This window comes from Pipra filicauda, unplaced genomic scaffold (genome assembly GCF_003945595.2).
Source record: "Pipra filicauda isolate LSUMZ 115617 unplaced genomic scaffold, ASM394559v2 scaffold126_size2276778_pilon, whole genome shotgun sequence".
NCBI classification, from domain to species: Eukaryota; Metazoa; Chordata; class Aves; order Passeriformes; family Pipridae; genus Pipra; species Pipra filicauda.
The window spans coordinates 640,544-663,411 of record NW_024103729.1 but is presented as its reverse complement, the minus strand read 5'-3'; the positions used below and the strand labels follow the sequence as shown (position 1 = coordinate 663,411).

Below are 22,868 nucleotides of genomic sequence, written 5' to 3'. Positions count from 1 at the left end.
GAACAGAAAGCACGTTCAGAAAATGAAATACTGCTTGTACTTCGAAATGCCTGAAGTAAACACTTCCACTGAGGCCAAGAAAAGCCTTGTTATTTTTACTGGCAGAGTAAGCGAGGTATGAAGTCCAAAGAATGCATTACAGTAAGGAATACACATTCCAAGTAGATGTACATAAACCATAGGAAACTGTCCAGTAAATCATTGCAAGCTACTCCCCGTTACTGGCTTTAAGATTTAACTGCTCCCTCAACCATGTTTTAATTACCAATACCATTAGAAAAAACTTAGACAATTTGTTTTCTGCAGGTAAACTTTATGATGCGAGTGCCAACACTATTTCATTAAATCACCATTCAAATGTTGTCTCTTAAAAATAAAATTAAAAAATATTAAAAAAATCTGAAAGTTATTACAATCCCAGTAATGACTTTCTAAATTTATATCCCAGTCCATTAGCTACTTATTGCCCAGAAATTCTTTCACTTTTTCCCTTCACTACAAAGATAACAAGCCACTACTTCTTTCATGCTATCCTCAATGCCACCTTCTAAGACCTGTTCCCATTCAAAACTTCAGTACTGAACAGAAACAAAACAGCTGCTGAAAACAGCCTGTTAAGAAAAATCAGAATTTCTTTTTAAGTACAAGCCTCACAATTCCACATGGTAGAGCTTAGTCTTTACTCTGCCTAAAATTTACTGAGTACAAGCTGAAATATTCATAAAGACACTAAAGACATCATGCTTGGAGCCAAAGAGCCAAAATTGCCAAATACTGGATATACACACATGTCATGTGTATGTTTTTTCTACAAGAATTCTGTACTGAAATCCAGTCTCAATCACATTATACTTTTTCTACAGAGACACATTTGCATATACAATACAGATATCTGTATTGTCCTTTACAAGGTAAAGCAGTTTTGACTGTTTATCTCAGAAAATAGGAATTGTAACCATATTAGTTAACTATTAAACTCTTTGTAATAGAAATTGTTGAACTGATGCATACTTAGTATTTTGTAGGTCTGCTGCTAAAAATCTGAAATATCTAAAGAGTTTTTCTACTTCCCCCAAAATTCTAATTATTCACTTATACGTTGCATGATTCAAAAATTATTCATTCACCCTCAGTAACAGAGGTAAAGATCTGGAAGGCTTTTGGGGATGGGATCATTTTCAGTAATACTGAGGAAGCCTATATTAAAGCCACTGATTATTCCAGTGAATTACAATTTCATCTTTACAGTTTCACGTACCAGAAAAAAAGTCCTGATGTGTCTAAGAAACATGATATTGCATAACAAAGCCACTTTGCCTCCGAAATCACTATACACCTCTCAACTGTATTCAAAAGGGGTTTGTTCCAGATAGGAGTATTCTTACCGTTAATGTTGACAGGTCTAACAAGTCTAAATCACAAACACTGCAACCAGTTTCCCGTGTCCAAGCATTAGGAATATAGTTTCCCAAATAATTCAAGTGAATCTGGTAAATAAATGAACAATTCAGATTAATGAAACATGTATGCAAATGGTGATCTGTACCTTTAAACAATTCAGGCTTATTCTTTAATCTCTTGTAACTAAAGGCAACTGACAAGAAACAAGCAAAAACAGATGGTAAAAACTTCTTATCCTTTTTATTTACAAAACAGATTACAAATGTACTATAAAGTCTATGAAAATGAGTATTTCATAAAAATGACATTGCACTTGAGGTAAAAAAAATATTTCATGTCAGAAGGTGAGGATAATTTGGTATCCATTTCAAAAAGTTTCTCTAACCAATGTTATTTACTAACCTGCCAATTGGAGAGATTAAATATGAAACAGAAGTATCTTCTAAATAAAAAGAATGTTTGGAATAAATTCTGGGAATTACTTTCATTCTAGTTTCTTTACTAACTAATTAAAAATTTTTCCAATCCTAGTATACTATTGTCCTCTTAATTCAATTCTAAGTTTAAAAGAGAAGAATCTAACCACACTGACAAAGTGATGCATAGTAAGAGTTTCCTCTTTGTTTTTAAAACCACATCACTACATGCCAAGATTGAGTTTTGTTGAATGTAACATAACTCATGGATTGGTATAAGAAGTTCCATCCTAAACTGTGTGCCCTACTGTAAAACACAGAACTTTTCTTTGGCAATGTGTCAGCAAAGCCAGTGATGACAGATAACTTCAGGATTTAATTGAGGCAAAAATAACTGTAGCAATATGGAAGAAATTGGTCAAATATTTCACTACTAGTGAGTAATTATAAGCCGAACAGATAACAACATCATTATATTCACTAATTCCAAAAATGAAAAACAGTGCAAAAACTAAGCAGCAGCCATCTCTGGGATATTAATGAGTTTCAAACCTAATTCTCCTGAAAGCCGTTTTTCTGAAAACAAGGAGCTAGCTATAGTAAGGAACACTTATTCAAAAGAACTTAGAAAGTAGCCATGCCCAATCCTTCAGCCACCAGATGCTCCTATAAATGATACACCCTTACACTTTGACACAGAGCAAAAAAATGCAACTGCCATATTACCAAAACATAGTCATTTTTCTCAGAGAAACTGTGCAAGGTTCTCTGGACCAATGAATCCTTACACATGAACAGAATCTGTCACAACAGCTCTTTCACAGGGCAGAGAGTGCTCTACCGTGAACCCAAAGCTCTTGAGCCGTGGGCACACTGCAGGCAGTGATCAATGACACTGAAGACAACAAAGGCCACCCACACACATAGAGAATTTTTTTTTTTCTGCCTGTATTCGATATATGTTTTTATATTTGTATATACACACCTAGGTCTCTGGTAGGAATGGATGTGTTACTGTTTTGTATCCCAGACTGTCACTCTTGGTTAGTTTATCTTCCCCCTGAAAATCTCTTCTTCTGATCACAGTTTAATAACCATATAGACATTCATCTCTAGCTTCAAGAACTGTTTTGTGTTAGTGACCAAATTAACATAAGCTTACTCTCTCCTAATATCCCATGCTACAATGAATTTGGGAGCAGAACAAGTTGTTTCAGCAGTGATATCAAGTTACAGTGACAGCAGAATAACATGATTGAGAGAGCTATTAGAATAGGGGTTTTATCCTTGCAATTCCTAATATTAAATGGAAATGTGTAGTGGTGGTTGCTATGACAACTTCAGACACTTCTACCACTGTTTGTTTTTTTTTTTTTACTTATGTTAGAATTGTGGTTTTGCAAGAAAATAAAAACAAACTACCACTCACTTTAGTTGGACCATTTCCATGAATGGTGACTGGTAGTGTGTCATACACTGAATTCCTTGCTCTTACTTTTCCTTCTTCAAATTTCAAAAGGACTTCATCTGCAAATCAAAGCCATACAGTAATAAATTCATAAATAAAAGCTAAAATTTCAGAGTTTTTAAGTCGTTGCTGATACAATATACCTTGCTGTTGCTATCATTATCAGAGTTACTTATTTGGAAGCTTTTGTTCATTTTTTTTTTTTAATTAGATCTTGAATTCTAAGCTCTTTATGCTAAATAAGGTGACAAAACCTCAGAGTTTGTCATCAGCAGCCTTCAGTATTGGAATAAAATCTGCTTAAAAAATAATTCTAATTTAGTGCAAATGCTATTTATAGAGAAATCATAGTTGTTTCAGATGTGATCTGACTACAGAAAGTTGTTCCATAATTGGAGGTTAAATGTAAGAAAAGAAGGTTGCACAGATGCATTTTTCTATTTAAATTCATGACATTTGAGTAAAGGAAATTCTACATTATTCCACATTGCATTTCATTATGTATAGCCATTTGCTTGAGAACATCTAAAATACAATTTTAATTACCTATCTTACTCCTGTAATTAAGTTTGTGAAAGTTTATGAAAATTTTTCTTAACTCCATATTTACTGCTAACTTAATTTATTAAAAAACTATTTCTCTATTTTAAATCAAATATTTTATCAACATGAGAAATCAATTAATTAATTAATATTCAACTGAAAAGACCTGTAACTAATCTATTAATCAGGCCTATCCATCCAAATATTTCTTTAAAAGAAGCATATGTTTAGGGAACTACATTCATTGTTAAGCAAAGAAAGTGTTAATAACAGTTAATAAAACACACAATGTGCAAATCATACACTTACCAACAGCTCCATTTAGGGTCTGGAAAATTGTACATTTGTGGTCCAAAGTAATGTTAATGCGTTCCTGAAATAAAAGTACCAAAGATGTTGAGGCATTCTAAAAGCCAATATTTTTACAGTAATGTTGCAATTATACCACAGTGGCAGCAAGTAATCAGGAAAAACTAAACTACATGTTCAGCTCTTAAATACAATTCTTTATTTTATATTGTTACTTTTTTTGAATTCCAGAGTTGTGCAGCTATAGAACAATCAGTTTTGTATATGCAAAAATTTTAAAGCCGAAGGATAAAGGTCATAACTCTCCAAACAAAGAGCAATTTAGCAGTATAAGCCAAAGCAAATCTGTGTCTCAAGAAAATTAGCAAGTGTTGGCCAAGCAACAAAACATACTGTGTTTCACAGTTTCAAAAATACAAAAGTCAACTTTAAGTATCATGTCAGAATAGAAAACACTAGCGGTTTTAAAACATTTTTCTAATGTATTATTAATCGTACCTCAATTCTTACTTTGAGTACCATGTTTTACCATTTTTAAAAAGTTAATCAAAGTGGATAACCTTTAAAACACAGTTAAAAACCCTTATACAGACAGCACACTTTGCTTTGGTCTTCCAAAATTTTCTCACGTATTCTACAGCGTTGGGCACTGTCATATAAAACAGCAGTAGCAACGCACAGTAAGCACCATGGAGGTGTTTTGAATCATGGTGCAGTAGTGCCTTGCACAGAGATACACATTTCTTGTCTGGAAGACAATCTGTTTAGACAACTAATTATATTACTTCTGACTTTGGTGCAGAGTCAGCTTTAATGTCTCTACACCCTGTCTTTTCAATTGCATACCTGGCATCTGACTTCACTTCCATGAAATCAATTCAAACATTAAAGGTTGGAAGGAACATCCTATGAGGAGCTGCTGAGGACTCCAGGTTTGTCTAGTTCGGAGGAGGTGGCTGAGGGGCCACCTCCTTGCTCTCTACAGCTTCCTGAGGAGGGGAAGGGGAGAGGGAGGTGCTGAGCTGCTGGGAGTGGTTCAAAGCTGCACCAGAGGAGCTTCAGACTGGACATCAGGAAGCATTTCTTTATGAAGAGGGTGGTAAAACCCTGGATCAGGCTCTCTAGAGAGGTTGTCAATGCCCCCAGCCTGTCAAGTGTTTAAGAGGCAGTTGGACAATGACCTTAACAACATGCTTTAGCTTTTGGTCAGTCCTGTACTAGTGAGCCAGTTGGACTAGATGGTCACTGTATGTCCCTTCTAACAGAAATATTCTATTCTATTTCTGAACCTGCATCCAAATAGACATGATTTTCCATTAAGTTATGCCAGGAAAAACATGTATATATTTCAAAAACTTTGCATCTGCCTTAAGCATACAAATTATCAAAATCATTTTCAAAATTCTGTTTTATCAGCTTCTAAAAGTCTTTTTGCATCAATACACTGCTAACTTTCCTTAGCTCTCTTTTTCCAGCACCAGGGACATGCCTCTGACATCTATCATGCTTTAATGCTGCTACTCAGCAGAGAACTTTGTTAAGCTAGGGCACAAAGAGGTCTTCACCAAAAATTTACGATGCAGCTTTATTGAACATATTTGCACAAAAAGCTGAAGGCAGGATCTGAAATGGCAGCAAGCCAAAGTATAAAACACTGGATCAGCAAGTAGTTCAGTGACACCCTGGAAAAATGCCACATTCTCTGGCCGTCAAACTGCCAAGTACATGGGACCCTCATTGAGATGAATGTGTCTGATCATATACCTCAGAGCTATTATTTCTAACAGTGAAGCTCAACCTGACTGGATCTGAAGACAGCCTGAAATAATATATCAAGTCATGACCCTTTGGAAGCCTGTTCATCATTCCTGCAGTAAGAACCTCAGGAGAGCAAACACAACTGTCAATATGGCACTCCAGAACAAAGAGACAGCATTCCTTTTCTTTTTATCTCTTGGTGTTTTAGGAGGAGTAGCATGTTATTTCAAGCAGAAAGAAATGAGAAAGCCATTCACTACCTACCCTTGCCAATGGGTCAACATAGATTTTGGTGTAAAACAGCTGGTCATCATCATTATCCTGCAGATTCCATTGCTGCACAATACGATTTATATATGGAGCATAACCAATAAATCCTGCAAAATCACACACACAGAAGTTATTTCCATAAAAAGCACTACCCTGCCAATGCTGTCTACCAGTCAGGGACTTCATTCTGACTGGTGCCAGCAAAGGAAAAGTATGAAATTCATACAACTTGGCTCAGAATCCAGTTTTCTTCCTGTGATACATAACAGTTCTGTTTCAAAAATTTCATAATTAATGGTTACTTTTATACTAATGGTATTTTAAGGAAAAATTAAAACAGATCTGTTTAGGATGGTCCTGAGAACACCAAAGAGATGAGACTACCACTTTTCCCAAGAAGCTCATCTGTGGAAAAAGTTCGATATTCATCAATCACTTCTTATTGGCAGAGATGCCTGAATGTCATACTGCCGGAAATATAAAAAGAATTCAACTCAAAACCAATATACATTATTTTTAAGCCAAAATAAAAAAAAAGATAGTGCAGATAGGTGAGGTAAAGGAGGAGGTAAAGAAACAGGGACACTCCCAGGCTTGCACACTGCCCAACTCCATGTACTTAGAAGTGACGTTCTGTGCTCTGCAGCAGTTATAGAGTATCAGTGTCAGTGTATGTATTAATCAACTCCAAAATTATTACCAAAACTGGCATTTAAATGAGGATTCCAGAATTAACCCATCATTGAGATTAACAGGAGTAACTCCCACTCCTTTTGGAATGAGCCATGTCAGCCATGCTGACAGACTGGGCAGAGCTACCAGTTCATCCCTCCCGGATGCTGAGATCCACAAGAACAAGGCAGCCAAGTCAGGAAATTCTGACCCAGCTAAACTGTACCTATAAATAATAACATCTGATGCTTTGACTGGGCTTGAACACTACATTGTTTCTGAAGCAATTGGGTCATCTCTGCACAGCCTTTCCTTGCAATGCACAGTTGCTTGCTAAGCTGTCACTTTATTTACCTGCTTTTTAGAAGTTATTGCCAAGCAAACTATGCAAATTCAAATGAAAACTATGCTTAAGCACAGAAGAGCAGCTATTGAAGTGGGAAGGAGAGGGGAAGAAGAGGACAGCAAACTCAGTCCTCAATATTATACTTGGGGAATTCAGGAACAGTTCCACATACAAACACATAAAACAGATAACAGAGATAAGTCATGTTCAAGTCCAAGGGTTTAATGGGTTCACAAGAGGATCACACTTGCCTCCTGAGTTCAGGAATCGTTTTCCACTCCGGACAACAGGATACTTGTCAGCTAGCCTTTTATCCGGCCAAATTAGTCCATCTGCTGCAAACACCACTTTATGATTAGTTTCCTGAAATTTCTTTAGGAGCTCTTCAGGGCCCCCAGCAAAGATAACATCATAGCTGAAAAGTAAAGAAATACATCCCTTAGATGAGTTTAATTTTAATGCTTCTATGTTGAAAACAAAAAATCATTGGACTATTCGAATTTTAAAAATCAAACAGCCTTTTTATTCTGAAAAATGACTCAGTGAAATCATGTTTTATCACCATGTAAAAAATTTTATACCCTTCTAGGAGAAAAATTTCAATCAACACTATTTATCCAATACAATTTCCCCTTCTGCTTTTTAACCACCCACATTTTGGACATTCTTTTTCCTTCAGGTTTTGTCTGCCTGAAATCAATTTGCCTATTTCAGATATTTTGAGAAAAAAAAAATTCCCTTTAGAACACTGTTTGCTTTTTAAGAACAGCAACTAAAAAAAAATCAAAACAGATGAAAGTAGGACTGAAAGATGATCTAGGTGACTTTCACTGGGAAACTCTAGATGATCTTGTTCCAAAACACAATAGCACTGACTCTTCAGAAAAGTATTATTAAGAATGTATTTAGATCTCAATAAAGTCAAGTTGCACATAAACTGTGTTGCATCCTGACAATACACAGATTTCTCCCTAAGCCTCTTTAATGTGCTGAAGACCTTAAAAGGCTCTAAATGTCACAACATGTATTTATGAAAAACTTCACCTGCCTTTACGTGTTGATCAGATTTGAGTCTCAATTCCTATTGAGGACAAAGACCTAAAAGTGGAGGGCTCATCTCTGGCAGTTACCCACAGCCAAAGATCAACACTACCCCAAAACAGAAAGAAATCTGGATGGGGTTGGCAAAGGTCATGTAAGAATGTGGTATCACGAGCTTAGTGGTTTCTTGTTGTTGAACCATATCTAAACCAATGCCTCGGAGGGGAGGCGTGGAGCACAGCCAACCAAACCAAACAAACAAAACCACACACAGAAACCAAACCAAAACCTCAAAATACATATAAAGTATTAAAATATTCACAGTATATGGTTTCTTTTTTGTACTTGAGATACACATATAAAAGCATTATTCATAGAATGGTTTGGGTCAGAAGGGACTTTAAAGACCATTTATTTCCAATTCCCCCCCCACAGGCAGGGATGCCACACACTAGCCCACTTTGCTCAAAGGCCCATCCAACCTGGCCTAGAACACTGCCAGGGATGGAGCATCCACACTTTCCCTGGGTAACCTGTGCCAGTGCCTCCCAGTTCAAGGTTCACTTTACACAGCATGAAGAATGACACAGTAAAATTGGAATCACGTCACAGATTAGTCTCTGACTGAAGAAGCACAATAGTTTAATTTAATGGCAGCATCTCAGCCTCAAAGTTTCCTCATCTGAATACAGGTATATTCTTATTCCACACATATAACTTAGTAACTGAAAGTCATCAGCCCTGATAATGGGCAAAGGAATGGTACAGCTGCCAAAAATCAAGGTCTAACCTTGACCAAGATGTTTTTCTTGCAAAGTCTTTTAGCTTCAGCAGCTTTCAGCTTGCAGGGCACAGAACTTTCTGCATTGCAATGTATTATTACACAGTAATAGTGCCAACAGATCAACCATTACTGACTTATGATACTCCTTTATTATAGTTCTGAAATTATTAAAGATGTCTTTAATTCAAAGAGGATTTCATGAAATTGGCCTAAGAGAAGTAACAACAGCTGGCTTACAAATGCAAAAGATTTTCACCGCAAAGCAAAGTATGAACCCTGGAGAGGAAGTGTGTTATGTAGTCTATATAAGTAAGTGGGTTTCTGAAACCTCTCACTGTTATGTTTGTCTGTAACTTTGGCAGAAGAATGCTGGAAAGAAATAGTGTACATTTTGGAGCTTCCCCAGTTTTGCAAAAAATGCCTGTTTCTGCCCAAATATACAGGAATACACTTCACTCTCTTTTCCATTTGATTTCTGTAGCCCGATTGAATGCCAGAATGAGCCTGTAGAACATGCAAGAAACAGGAGACAAGTTGAAGGCAGACAAAAAGAGATTTGTCTGAGGCTTCAACTTAATAGCTTATGGCAGGCTGTGCTTCTCCTCTTTGATCAGGTTAGTGCTGCTGCTGCTATGACTTACAGCTGCAGGAAGGAACCAAATAGCCCTGGAACATTGCTTCCTAGCACTGTCATTCTGTAAAAGAAAGCCAAAGTTGAGCAACTTTGTGCTGGGCCAGCCACAGGCTCTGTTTGTGAAAGGGATATGCTACTTAATACAGTACAGTTTATAATCCAAAGCACAGTACTGAGCTGCTGAACTGCAATGGATATTATGCAGGAGTATTAATCCAGCATGAACCTACATTTTCCATTAATGTCCAAGGCACTCTGTTTTATCAAGAGGTGATTTACTGCCACCACATCTCTTCCTGGGCAGGACCTCCGCCAGCCTTCTGCCCCTTGCTGCCAGTGTCCTCATCAGATGCTTTATGAGGCTCCCACTTTTCTCTCCAGGCAACAGGGAAACTCCTGGAGTCAAATGAAAACCTATAAATGCATCATTTTTCTTGTTTACCTGCTATGTCAGATTACATTTGGCCTATCCAGCACTCAACTTCTACTGTAAGGGAAGATTCACCTCAGGTCTACACCACTAAGACCACCATAAAACAGGTCCCAGGACTATCCTTTACAGTTTATGCTGTTATTAAGGGTGATGCACATGGCTTGCTTTAAACAGGATTTCAAAATTTGACAGGGAAGAGTGTGGATATATCCAGGAAAAAGCAGGCTTCCTTGGCAAGCAGGAAAAAGCTCAGATACTCTTATTTATTCTTCATAATTCCTTCTGATTCCTTCTGAAAGCAAGGGGAAAAAAAGAACCCAAAAAGTTTCCACAACCCAATCCTATTTCCTGAAGCTCCCAGATGGCAGTTGCTTGGGACTGGAATCTAACCATGTCTCCTCCTCCTTTGGAGTAGCAAAGCATCCTGGCTGTGCACCCGGCAACACGGGAAACAGCAACGCTGACTTGGGTCCTCTAAAACTGACCACGCAATTTTTGCATCCACAACTTTTGTAACAATGAGAACTTGTTACTATTGGAGCTGCAGGTTAAGAGCTCAAAATACAAATGAGAGAGGGCCCACTAGTGACTAGCAGTTCAGGTCCCCTATCTCATCTATCTTAGCTGCATTGTGCAGCCACACAGCTATTTTGTCATTTACACTGTATCCCCACCAGGATCACACCTTAAACATTTTGAGATATGTTTATCCCTTAAACTGTTAAAATTTAACATTTTAACAAATGTTAGGAAAAAAAACCCCACAAAACAAAACAACAAAACAAACAACAAACTGAGAGGCTTCAAAACTCTTTCATGATACAAAGAGATGGCTGTGGGAATTCTGGATGAACAGTCACAGCATCAACCAATTTATCCAGTCTATACTGGCCATTAGCCAGTTCAATCTGAAATGGTCCAAAATAAACCAGTAGTTAGCTCAAGCGAAAAAAAAGCCTCATTTAAATGAGGTTCCCTCTGCAGACATTTTTCTATGTACACCTAGACATGAATTGTCAACAAAAGAAGTTCAAATTATTTCCAGCATTCTGAGCTATTAAAAAAACTGATCAAAAATAAAAAACCCAAGAAACTAAGTTTAAGTAAACAGTTCTCTAGAAATTTTTTGCCTAGTTACAGTAAGCAAACCAGACATTTCCTTTCCCCACCCCCAAGATTAATATTTCAAATGCTTCACAATGAATATAATAAGAAACACTTGAAGAAGAAAGGAAGTTCATGACACTTGTCTTTTCCAAACTTTCTGCTATATTGATCAACACTTAAATTGCAAACCGGTATTTTTGGAAATGAAAAAGCTCATTAGAATTAAAATATAATGCTAGAATCAGCAAACTATTTTTTTCTTCTATCTGGAAACAGTTCCACCAGTTTTAAATATATATGTACTTGGGATTACGGATCTCGAGAACTTGGGAGGTCTTAAATCCTGTGATTTTTCATGGCAAGAAAGATTATTGCCTCTGCACTTTGATACACATGGTCCTCTGTACTCTCTCCTCCACGCCAGCAGACAGCCTGCCCCTCAAGAGAATAAACTATGGTGGAGAGGAATTTGAGCTATACCCTGATAGCAATCTGATAACAAATTTGCATATTTTACTATATAGGAAGAAAATAGTGAAGAATCAGGATAATAAATTTGAAAACAAAGAAATTCAATATAAGTTGAAAACATTTGGGAAACGTTTGATTCATCTGAGTTTTAGTAAAAAATAAAATCTCCCAAATTAATCTCTTAAAGTTTCAGCTATTGTATGGTTAGTAGGATAACATCATGAACAAACATGTAATATATTTACTTTTAGAAAGATCCTTTTTCCACTTAGCAAATGCAAAATTGATCAAGTCAATAACAAAAAACATTCACAACCCGAATGTCTACCTTCAAACTATGTTACCTTTACAGTCAACTAGGCATACAAAGAAGATCTTCATCAAAAGTGTCCCTTATAATGCTTATTTATAAATTGCTGAAGATGATTTAGATTTTTGGCTTTCTAGGTCTATCTTCAACTCATCACAAAGGGTAGAATTATAACAAAAACAGTTTCATAGGCTACTCCAACTTTCCTGAAGTGATAACTTCAGCAAAACAACAAATTAACTATCCATAAAATGCTACTGTCCAACCACTTCCTGTCTTGTGATGATGTCTGCTGTACAAATACTATCAAAACTCTACCTCAAAAAAGTGTCCCTAAAATTCTTCTGCTGTCAAATTTGAATAAATAAATAAATAGAACAAGTTAAAAGCTGACAGACAATTCCGGAGCAGACATTCCAATATGACTTGGTACCAGCAGTGTGAACTCATGCATGCACCTCTCCAAGCTTGCACTCTCAAGCTGAGCCTCTCCAAGGCTGCCTGTCTGCAATCAGAGCTTCTTTGTCCCTGATTCAAGGCTTGGTTCCATGCCTTCCTTGCAGAGATTAAAGTTGTGACCCTGCTCTGGTTAACTTTAGTGTGGAAGAGCTTGGTAGCTGCTCTAAGTTGTATTCTTAGCTACTGTGATCATGCTGTTGTCACAGAAGTAAAATAAGAGGAGGAGGAGAAGGAAAAAGCAGAGGGAAGCAATGGAAAAAGTGTGATTCGAACATGTTTGAGCTCCATGTTTTCTGTGACAAGGAGAAACCTATCTGGCCTCCAGGGAGGATGTTCAAGCATAGCTGTGCTATGAGCTATAATCTGGCACCTGCTCACAGCAGTACTGTCTCTGCATCCTTCTATCACACAGACAGGACAGATACAACTGGCACCAAGTCTCTTGTCTTGGTACTCTAACATGTAAAAGCAGTTCTCCTGTTAAATGATTTCCTCAGGGACCCATTTTCCAGCTTCCTCCATATCACTATAACTTCATGGAACAAGGTTATGCCTCTAGTCCCTACTGGCCACTTTATTTCTGGAGCTGCTTTTGCTCCCCCTCCCATTCACACTCCCAGCCTGCAGCCACATCCTGCTCTCACCACAGCTGAACAAGGAGAGGACAAATGCTTCCCTAAAAGCCTGTCAGCTCTCAATAACATTTTTTTACCCCCTTGAGGCAGTAGAACTATGAACAAATCTTACATCTGTAAATCTGTTAAAAAAGTAATGATTGCTCCAAAAGCAATCTACTATTTTTATGAATGAAGAAAAATAGAAGCAAACTCTCTCGAATAAAACAGCGAGGAGGAAAAGCAGTGTGCAACTTTCAGCATGTCACAGCAGCTACTTTTGCATGCCTGCCCAGACTAAAATATAAAGACAAGAAGACAGGTTTGCTCACCATTCAACAAACAATACAACCAAGTCCTCTTGATCGGCATAGCTTTCTATGCCTTCTTTCAGCAATCGAACTTTCTGCCCTCCACCAATAGAGTTAGGCAGCTCACCACCTTTCCACTCTTCACCTTTTCCAAGAACCTGGAACAAGAAAAAAGAAAAGCACTTTTTGCTAGTACCCAAAACCATGAGGCTTTTTTAAAGCAGGCCCTTATTAAAAACAGATGCTAAAGCAGAAGCAACACACTAAGGCATAGCAAGCCATCATTTCCAGCATGGTAAGTTTTCCATGTCTGAAGCAGCATTCAGCACAATGACATCACTGCAAAAACATGAGAGAGACATTTTTTAACCAAATAAGAATCAAGCAATTGCCTGTTACTGCCATTTATTTCAGTGTGCCTCCTTCAGAAAGAAAAAAGGCAAGAATTGTACCAAAATTTCTATTAGACAAACATTCTGAATGAGACCTTTAAAAATCAATAGAATCACTTTAGGAACAGGAGGCTCAAGAGACTTTGGTGGATCAGGGCATAACTAATTCAAATTGCAAACTCCAGTCTTTTTGCACAAAAAGGGAAGGACAGGTTCCCCATTATACAGCTCACTGCTAAAAATCAGATAAACAAAAAATTCCTCCCAAGCCAAGCGCTATAGCAGATTACCTGTCAAAAAAAAAAGAAAAAAATAAACTCTTACTGGGTTTTGAACATAATGTTTTTGGAACGTATAAAGGGTGGAAGAACTACATTGCATGGTGTTTCACACAAATCTGCAAAGCTAAGAGACATATCCAGAGCCCAGGCTTCCCGGGTAGAAGTCAAATTTCAGAGACCCAAATAATTTCCTATTTATAGTGCAGGCACTGTGGTAAGTAAGCTGAAAAATTTCATAACACCATATGAATTCCTGGATTTTCTCTTGGCAGAACCAATTTGTGGGGAAAGTTTAGAAGGTTGGTGCCCTCCCTTTTCCCAAGGTCACGCAGAGGCCAGCCTAAGAACGGGACATACGGAGGCATGGAGCGAGGCAGAAAAGGCTGGTAAGAATTACAGAAATGCACTGTCCTCTCAGAATTAGAGGTTCCTGGAAAACACAGTGAAATTTTCAGTTGTGACCCTCACTCCTTCCTTGCAGCAGGGATCCAGCCTTTCTTGAGGAAGGAGATCCAAGCCCTATGAGTACAGTACAGCTTCCAGAAGTATTCATGCAAACAAAGTCAGCCACACTGAAAAACAAGGTTATATGATAAATCATGAGAGAACCGGTGAGTGACTGAGGATGCTGACCACAAGGGCTACAAATCTGTAAAGCAGCTCCCTCCCATGATGCTTCAGAGGGGAACCAGCAGATAAGCAACAGGGAGAGCAGCAAGTGCCCTTCCTGCCCCCAAGCTCTGCAACTATTTTACTTTGTCCCAGCACACGAGAAAGCTCAGACAAGGTCAGTTACTCTTTACTGGTTCTGTTTTACAGCATGTACAGTACGAATATTTGGTACAAAACATGCAATACCTTCACTGTGTAGTTGAAGTGCTTTGCAGTTTGCATGAAACGGTGAAAGCCGTCGGTTTCTTTAGTTGCTACAGTAAAGACTAGTAGTTTATCTGAGGGAGAAAAATAAGGAACACGTATTAATACGTTTTCAGGGCACAGTTTATAAGAAAAAATACACAGAACAGAACTGGATCAGGGGGCTTTATGACCTGCCTGTATCTCATTCAAACAGAGGAGGCAAATACACTGTCATATTATAGGCTTGAAACATCACCAAACAAGAACTGCTATGGACAAGGGTGCTGTATCTAAAATTATCCTCAGGGAGAAGAAGCAAGTAAACTCATCTACTCTGTAAATAACTAGATCAAGACAAATACAAAGCTAGTATGACTCCTGGACAGGAAGGAATCTTCAAAGCAAAAATAACTTACTAGTTTTCAGTCTGAGCTAATTCTGTGACCTCTTATCACAGGACTGAATGGTGCCAGAGAACTTCACCCATCCTCAGTAACTCCCCTGAAAGCCAGTGGTTCATACTCTTCATGAAAACAAGACAAAAAAACCAGTCATGGAAATCAGTCCCCCAAAGGACAGCATTTAGTGCTTTTAAGTCCTTGGGCAGAGACAAAAGGGCAGGGGTTTGCTTGGTTGGTTTTTTTATTCAGAGCCTATGCACGTTATAGCAGTGGTAATTTTGCCCTCTTACTGCATGCAGGCAAATGACCATGCAACCCATTTCCTCTTCACATTCCAGAGCTTTTAACACAGTTCGAATAGGGTCACAAAATCCCACTAACAGCTTCCCAATTAAACTACTAAATGACATTTAGAACCCTATGCATTACGCTGAATAATCAAACTATGCAATTCAAAGCTACGAGGAGGACAGGACTCCTATCCAAAATCAAGTATTTAATCAGACCAGCCAGGATGCCAGAGAACACTGCAGTTCCCCAATTCAGTCCAAGTGCAAGCAGCAGCTGCCCTCTAAGCAGAGCCCATAAGATCAATCCTCACAAGAAAATAAAATCAATCGCCTACAAATAGCATTCCAGACACAGTGCTTGTTGCTGCTTCACTTTCTCAAAAAACATCCTCTGGATTTATCTTCACCAGCCCAGTAACGTGCTAGAAGTGGCTACTATGGAAAACATTCCTAATAACCCTTCAGCCTTGCCCACCACTGCAGGCTTAGCAGCCTTCAGACACTCCAGACATCATCCTAAGTGTATTAATATCATTTGCCACTTGCCATTTTGTTCTATGTGACACCAGCAAAATTAACACACGAGATGATAATCCACTTCTCACTTTGTGGAAGAAATGCACCTTGCAAATTACTCATGTGATGCTCTGCAACCCCCTACCAGGATACTTCAAGTGTACCTCTGCTCAGTCAAGCAAAAATACCTGTCAGAGCACACAGTCTGTAGAGAAACATAAAACCCCTTGTAATGAAATTCAAGTCTGTCTGAACTAGCAGTCAAACTATGGAGATTAGTCTCAGGAGCCACCAGGACTGTTTCCACTGAAATAAAGCTTAGATTCAGTCCTGGTCAACAGATCTCTTCCAAGAACACTCCTACCAGGCCTGGCTAGTCCATCCTCAACTGCAGCTGTAATGGTGTATGTGAGGAAGAGCAGGGATAAGATAACCACATATGATGCTTTCTCTGCCTTTTTTTTTTTCTTGTCTCTAAGGGTTTTCCTGACTTAGATGGTATTTCTGTACATTCCAAAACACTCAATCTGCTTTGAGACCTTGCTCTTACCTAGTCACTCCTTGATGCAACCTTTAAGCAGTGACAACACCATGTACCCAGTACCTACAGTTTTATCTGACACTGCCCAAGTTCATCAACTGCAGACATTTCTACCTGCCCTCCCCACCACGCACAGTTTCATAGATTTCTCTCACATCCTGACACCACTTTTTCTTTTTCAAGTGGGAGTGGGGGAACAGGTGACAACACACAATCCTTTTCCTCAACAGTCCCAGTGACAATTTTAACTGCTGGTTCTACTGAACCAGACTGACACTCTTGCGATACAATGCATAGCAAAGAAGAAACTAGAAATAAATACTTTAAATGCTTCAATCAATTCGAACATCCAAAAATTTGGGTAAGACAGATTTGGAAGATAAATTGCTCCATCTTTATCTCATTTAAGTGTTAGCAGCCTTTTGTAGGCAAGAATCAGAAGAAAATCCCACAAGTACATCTCAAAAGGACAGGAGGACATCCACAGAGGATTCCAATGCAAGGCGTTCACAGACATACTGACTCACAGAGAGACACAAACACAGCAATTATGGTTCAATACCTTCAAAATCATTTATTCTAAAGGTCATGCAATTTAAAGTAATTCTACAGAAGCCACCACAGAAAGAATAAAGAACATGATATCTTAGATTATGACTAAAACAGAACAGAAGACAGAGGATAGGGTTTTCCTCTATGGAACAGATTAAATTATGACTTTTTTTTGTTGTTCAAGCACTACATTTTCAAATTACAGGGAACTGGAAAAATCTGATCATACCAGACTGCATTACCAAGCCAAGAGAATCCATTATTAAAAGTTTCCTAGGTGACCAGTCAAGCACTGACTAGAACTATGGAATTTGGTTTGGAGTGGGCATATTTCACACCTACACCTTCCTGAGGAATGCTAGCAACAAGGATTTCAAAGATCTGTACTTGACAACATCATGTAAATTACAAAATGTGGGCTGTACCAGATTCCCTCCATAGTCACTAAGTCAAAAAAAGTATTAAAGTAACATACAAGTACAGTTTGGCAAGCAAAAAATAATCTACTGTCCTTTATGGGATATTGTTACTCTCTCTTAATGGAATACACATTATTCATGTATTTCAAGAATCACTATGGGGCCTGGTATGTTACTTGACTTTTGTGGAACAGGAGGAAAGAGAACAATGTGCCAAAGCATAAGGGATTTCAACCTGAGCTATATAAAAAGAAGAAAGCTGAGCAGACAAATAATGCAGTTTATATTGACATGAAAAAGGAAAAGAACCTGTATTGCACTGGCAGCCAGTGAAGAAATCTAAGTAGGCTGTCTGAGTCAGGTTTGCAAACAGACACAGTACAAAAGAAAGCTATTTTTAAAGTTATTATTCATGTTGAAAATGTTTTTCTTTTTAACATACTCGTCTATGGTCAATTTTTTTAAATTACAGATTAAAAGGTTTAAAAGACTTTATTTTCATGTCTTTGTTGTACCACTGACTTTTAGATGCATGTGGTACTTAAATAATTTTTAAGTGCAGCAGAAGTGTAATTATAGGATTTAAAGTCCCTTTAGAATTAGAGATTCTTTATAGATTACTTAGGCTTTGTTGTTTTGTGGGGTTTTTTTGTTTGTTTGCATTTGTTTAGTTTGTGGTGGTTTGTTTGGGTTTTTTGAAGTAAGCTGTGTCTGACCAAAGTGCAGAGAAACATGTTTTTATTCTATATATAGTATGTATGGAGAGACAATGCAAAGTGCATTAAATGAGAGTTACCTTGGCACATTATAGGGGGTATTATTATCAAATGAGGAAAGCAGAACTATTTTCCTCTAGCTAATAAAAATCATTAATCTAATTCCTGTAGGTTGCTGTGATTTTATTTAGATTTAAGTGACAACTTGTACAGTTTCACTGGCAGACTTCTACTAAATGTAGCTTGGAAATATTTGTTTCTTCCAGTGGAAGTGAGTGAAGAGAATGCTTCTGACCACTGAATACTTCTGGTAATTTCTTTTTAACCTTTTAACTGCATTCAGTTTGAAAAATCTATTCCTTGCTCACTACATTTAGGTCCATCAATCTCTTAGAACACTTGTCCCATTTGTGTTTAGCAACATGAATCCAAAGTGACTTTCATGATGGCACAGGAGCGTCAAAGTGCAAGTACAACACTCCCAAGGGAGTAAGTTTATCCAAGTGCTGTTTCCATTTCAGGATGTGCTGAGCTACATCTATTTCAGCTGCAGCCACCCGCAGTGTCCCTGCTGTGCAGAGCAGGTCTGGCCCCACGACAAGCCCTGTCAGTGCAGAGGCTCAGGGCCTGTACCAGAGCCCTCCCACATAGAGGTTGAGTGACCAGCCCAGCGTCCCCAGAAGCATCACTGTACCAGCTCCAGGGCTCCAACAGGGTGCAATGAAGACCAGGTGTAGCAGTGGAAAGATGCCTGCAATTACACAGACCCCAGGCTACTACTGTGGCCCGGAACTCCCCAGTGAGAGTGCCACAAAAAACCCACAAGGATTTCTAGCTGCAGCAAGTTCCTGCTTCACCATCCACTTTGCACAAACCCCTGCCCTCCACTGAGGTGTTCACCCTGAAGGAGCTCTGCTGTGTGGTCTTACATATAGGCTTGAGCTCTACAGTTTAAGTCTGACTATCCCCTACACACAAGGGGATGAATATACACTCTCAGTAATATCTTCCCACAGTAACAGCATCCCCAAAGTGCAAACACATATGAAAACAAGAACACAGCAGGTGGTCACATTCCTCCCCACTCACATTCCTCTGAACTGGGATGCCACAGAGGGTACAGGCTGCCTGGAAGGGCTGGGCTACCCCAGCACACAGGCTGCCAGAGGCATCTTGGCAGTCACTGGAGGGGATTACCAAGCTTGGTATTTATTTCCACAAGTCAAGTCAGTTTGTGTAAAAAGGAAATGCAAACCCTATACTGAAGTTCAACAGGAAGGCATGAAAAAAAAAATCTCCTCAGAGCTCCATGCCAGGTATGAGGGTGCTTAAGTTACTAGAATGCAATTTTTTTCAGGCAGATTTCCAGTAGTTACACCCACAAAACAGCTGTTCTGTTTTGAAAACAAGCCTGAGAGAGCATGTGTTTGGCCAAGGAAAGTATATCCAGTGACATACAGAATTCGTTTTTATATGCAAATTCAGAAACCCTTCAGCACAGATAACACCACATATAGAGCACATGCAGTGCATTAGGAAATCCAGTGAAGGTTTATCAAAACATCTGACTCTTCTTCCCATTTTTTTGTGCTGCTATCTTCAGGGACCTGGCTGCATCAGAAATATTTATTTCCAGAAATAAGAACAATAAGCCAGAGCCTTTGTCTTCAGTGAATTGCCTGGCAAGGTCTCACTCAGGAATTTTCATGGCAGGACTGCTTTAAGTAGCAGTGACCTTTCTCCTCGTATCCTGGCAAAGAAGCATGCAAAGAACTGCAGTCATTCCTCACACACCCACATGGTTCTTATTTATCTTGAATGAACACTGACAGAGATTACTACATAATTTCTACCAGGGGTTGTGGGCACTAGTATAGTAGATTCAGAGCAGCCAAAACTGAGGATATTGCTTACAGCCACACGGAAGCTGACATTTAGTCCTTGGATTCAAGTACCATGGCCTCCTCTGGAACAGAAGCAAGCTGGAAGATCAAAGGACATCTGTGCATGGTACCACATTATGACATTAAAATCTATCTCTATCTTTAAAACTAGAGGCTTATAATGGTAAACAAATGATGTTTGTACTTGTAATACATTTTTATTCATGTTCCAGTGTCTACATTTAACACAATCTACTTTCCCATTTGCACATTACACCCCACCCAGAGCTGCTTAACAGAGTAATGACTGTGTATCCATCTTCCCATTAAATGTGTAAAGTTATGTATAATTGAAAAATAAATCACCAAACATTTCCAGCAAGCTAATAAACAAGTTGCTGAATATCACAGAAAAACCTTGGAAACCAGAAGCATACTAGGAACACCTCCATGGATTTAAGGAAGAAAAAAAAAAAAAAGCCCACACACTGGCAAAGAAAGGTCAAGTAGTACTAAGGCATGGGTTAAGCAGATGCCTGGAAGAGAAGATGGATGGGATAGATAACTGGAAGAAGCACATAGATGCATCCAAGCCCATTGATTAAGCTATGTAATTGTGCCTACTATGTCTCTTGCATCTCTGGAGATATGGGAAACCAACAGGATGTAGTTTCCCACAAAAACAAACAAACGAAAAAGAAAACAAACTCCAAACTTGCCTTTACACCCCACAGGAGCATCATTGGAGGAATGTACTAAAGCTCAACACAATTAAAAAAGTGTTTTCAACCTGGATTCCTCTTGTCACAGTTCAAGATCACAAAAAACCATTCTTCTATATGCTTTCAAGACAAGCTGAAGCTCTGCAGATGGTTATAGAGTCATCAGTGGTGCCAACAGTAATTTCTGTTCCCTATTTATATGGACTTAGACTGTATGTTCAAAATCCAAAGAACCATTAAGACAACTAAAATATCAAAGAATACTTTCAGACCCCAGATCTTTTAGCAGAACACGATCTTCCACTTATCCTTCACAAAGGCAAGATTAGACTACTCAAAAAGAAACTTGATTTTAGGATTATTGCCTAAACTTAAGATTCTGCATCAAATAAAACCATTGAAAATCCACATACTGTGAAAAAATGGCAAACAGACAGAGACAGGAGAAACCCATCATATCTCATGGCTAGGCTTCGTAAACAAACCCATCATATACAATGTAACCATTATATCTACAGACATATACTTGGCTAATGTAATCCAGCAGCAAACAAATATCTTAAGTATACAACGAGAAAAAACACAAGCTTTAAACATATATACCCATCCAGTGTGAATTTGTGACGTACATATGGTCAAAGAAAGCAGTAAGCCAACAGAAGAATTTCTGGTCAAGTAAAACTTTTGGCATAAAGAGAGAAAAGACAGAGCCATCCGACAGCTGTTTATTTTCTCCCTAGGATTCTTTAGAAAGGCAACAATGTGCTGAAATAGCAAACATGGTCATCTTCTTTTCTCAGTAAATAAATGTGCATTACACTGCAGGAGGGGGAAAGATGAATGGGGCATAAACAATACTACTTCCTATTTGGAAGTCCTGAAGTTTTTTTAATCTGATCTTTATATAATACAGTCAACTTCCGCTCTGCACAGGACACTGCTGCATTCCTCCATTTATCCCACATTTTTGTGCTTCCCAGAAAGGCAGACTGGTTTCAAAGTTCCACTAACCATAGCCATGATCACATTGTAAGACTGGATTCTCTGCAACTAAATAGCATGGTTAGATTGATGCTAAAAAATACCCTTGGATGGGAGACAAAATACGCTTGAAAAACTCATGAAATATCAGCAAGAACCAATGCTTAAAATACTTCCGAAAGGCCAGATTTAGAAGAAGCAGACCTTCCTGTACCAACCTCTTCTGAAAGTTTGGTCTGTCTTCCTCTGTATCACAAACCTCCCTTTAATCACTGCACCTCAATACATGCATACACACATGCCTTGCTGCAAAATACAGAGAGTAGCACGAACATTATTTATGTGATTTCCAAAAACTTAGAAATCCTTCTTAGCAGATTTGTGAAAGTCTTTATTTTGTTAGTATAAAGTTATTGCAGAACTAATGGAGGTGCACATGTATCATCCCTGCTACCACCTGACCCTTAAATTGGTTCAACCTGCAGGAAAAAAAGAATAACTTCTGCCTTGAAACTGTTGCAAACAGTTTCTGACCACGACTGGCATTTATGGTTATCAGGATCACTCAATGCATGGGCTATCTGTGGATAATCCTTCCTGTGCTCCTCCAGGTTGTTTGTAAACCTTGCTGAAATTACAGAGCAATAGCTAGTGGTATCAAAGCTGCCAACACTGTTCCAAGCCAGGGAATAGAACCAATAAATGCAGGAAGCTTTCAGGAGCTCCCTAGGGAGAGAAATATAGAAAGTATCATTTCCTGGTTTCAGTTACTTTCAAATAGCTGGTACTATTGCGACTTCCTCAGCCACAGTACATTCTGCCTGTTCTCATGTGTTTTAAAGAACAAAGAAGTTTGGTTAGCAGAAACGCACACTTAGACTAAGCAGGAGCTGCTCTGAATTTTCTCCTATTATAGAATCTATGTTAGATTAGCACTTGCTAACACACGGTTCCTGGCCAGGACACTAA

The 22,868-nt window shown here is 38.5% G+C and overlaps 1 protein-coding gene across 2 annotated transcripts in view; it reads right to left on the bottom strand.

Moving 5' to 3' along the window:
• The window catches only part of PLOD2 (procollagen-lysine,2-oxoglutarate 5-dioxygenase 2), a 52,499-nt gene that overhangs the window by 22,074 nt on the left and 7,557 nt on the right, over positions 1–22,868 (bottom strand). For both annotated transcript variants that reach the window (XM_039389667.1, XM_027740033.2), the window contains exons 2-8: positions 14,879–14,970; positions 13,369–13,505; positions 7,435–7,598; positions 6,160–6,272; positions 4,138–4,201; positions 3,247–3,344; positions 1,386–1,487 (exon numbers count right to left, since the gene is read on the bottom strand). In XM_039389667.1, coding sequence (XP_039245601.1) covers positions 1,386–1,487; positions 3,247–3,344; positions 4,138–4,201; positions 6,160–6,272; positions 7,435–7,598; positions 13,369–13,505; positions 14,879–14,970 — 770 coding nt within the window. The remainder of the gene's footprint in view (positions 1–1,385; positions 1,488–3,246; positions 3,345–4,137; positions 4,202–6,159; positions 6,273–7,434; positions 7,599–13,368; positions 13,506–14,878; positions 14,971–22,868) is intronic.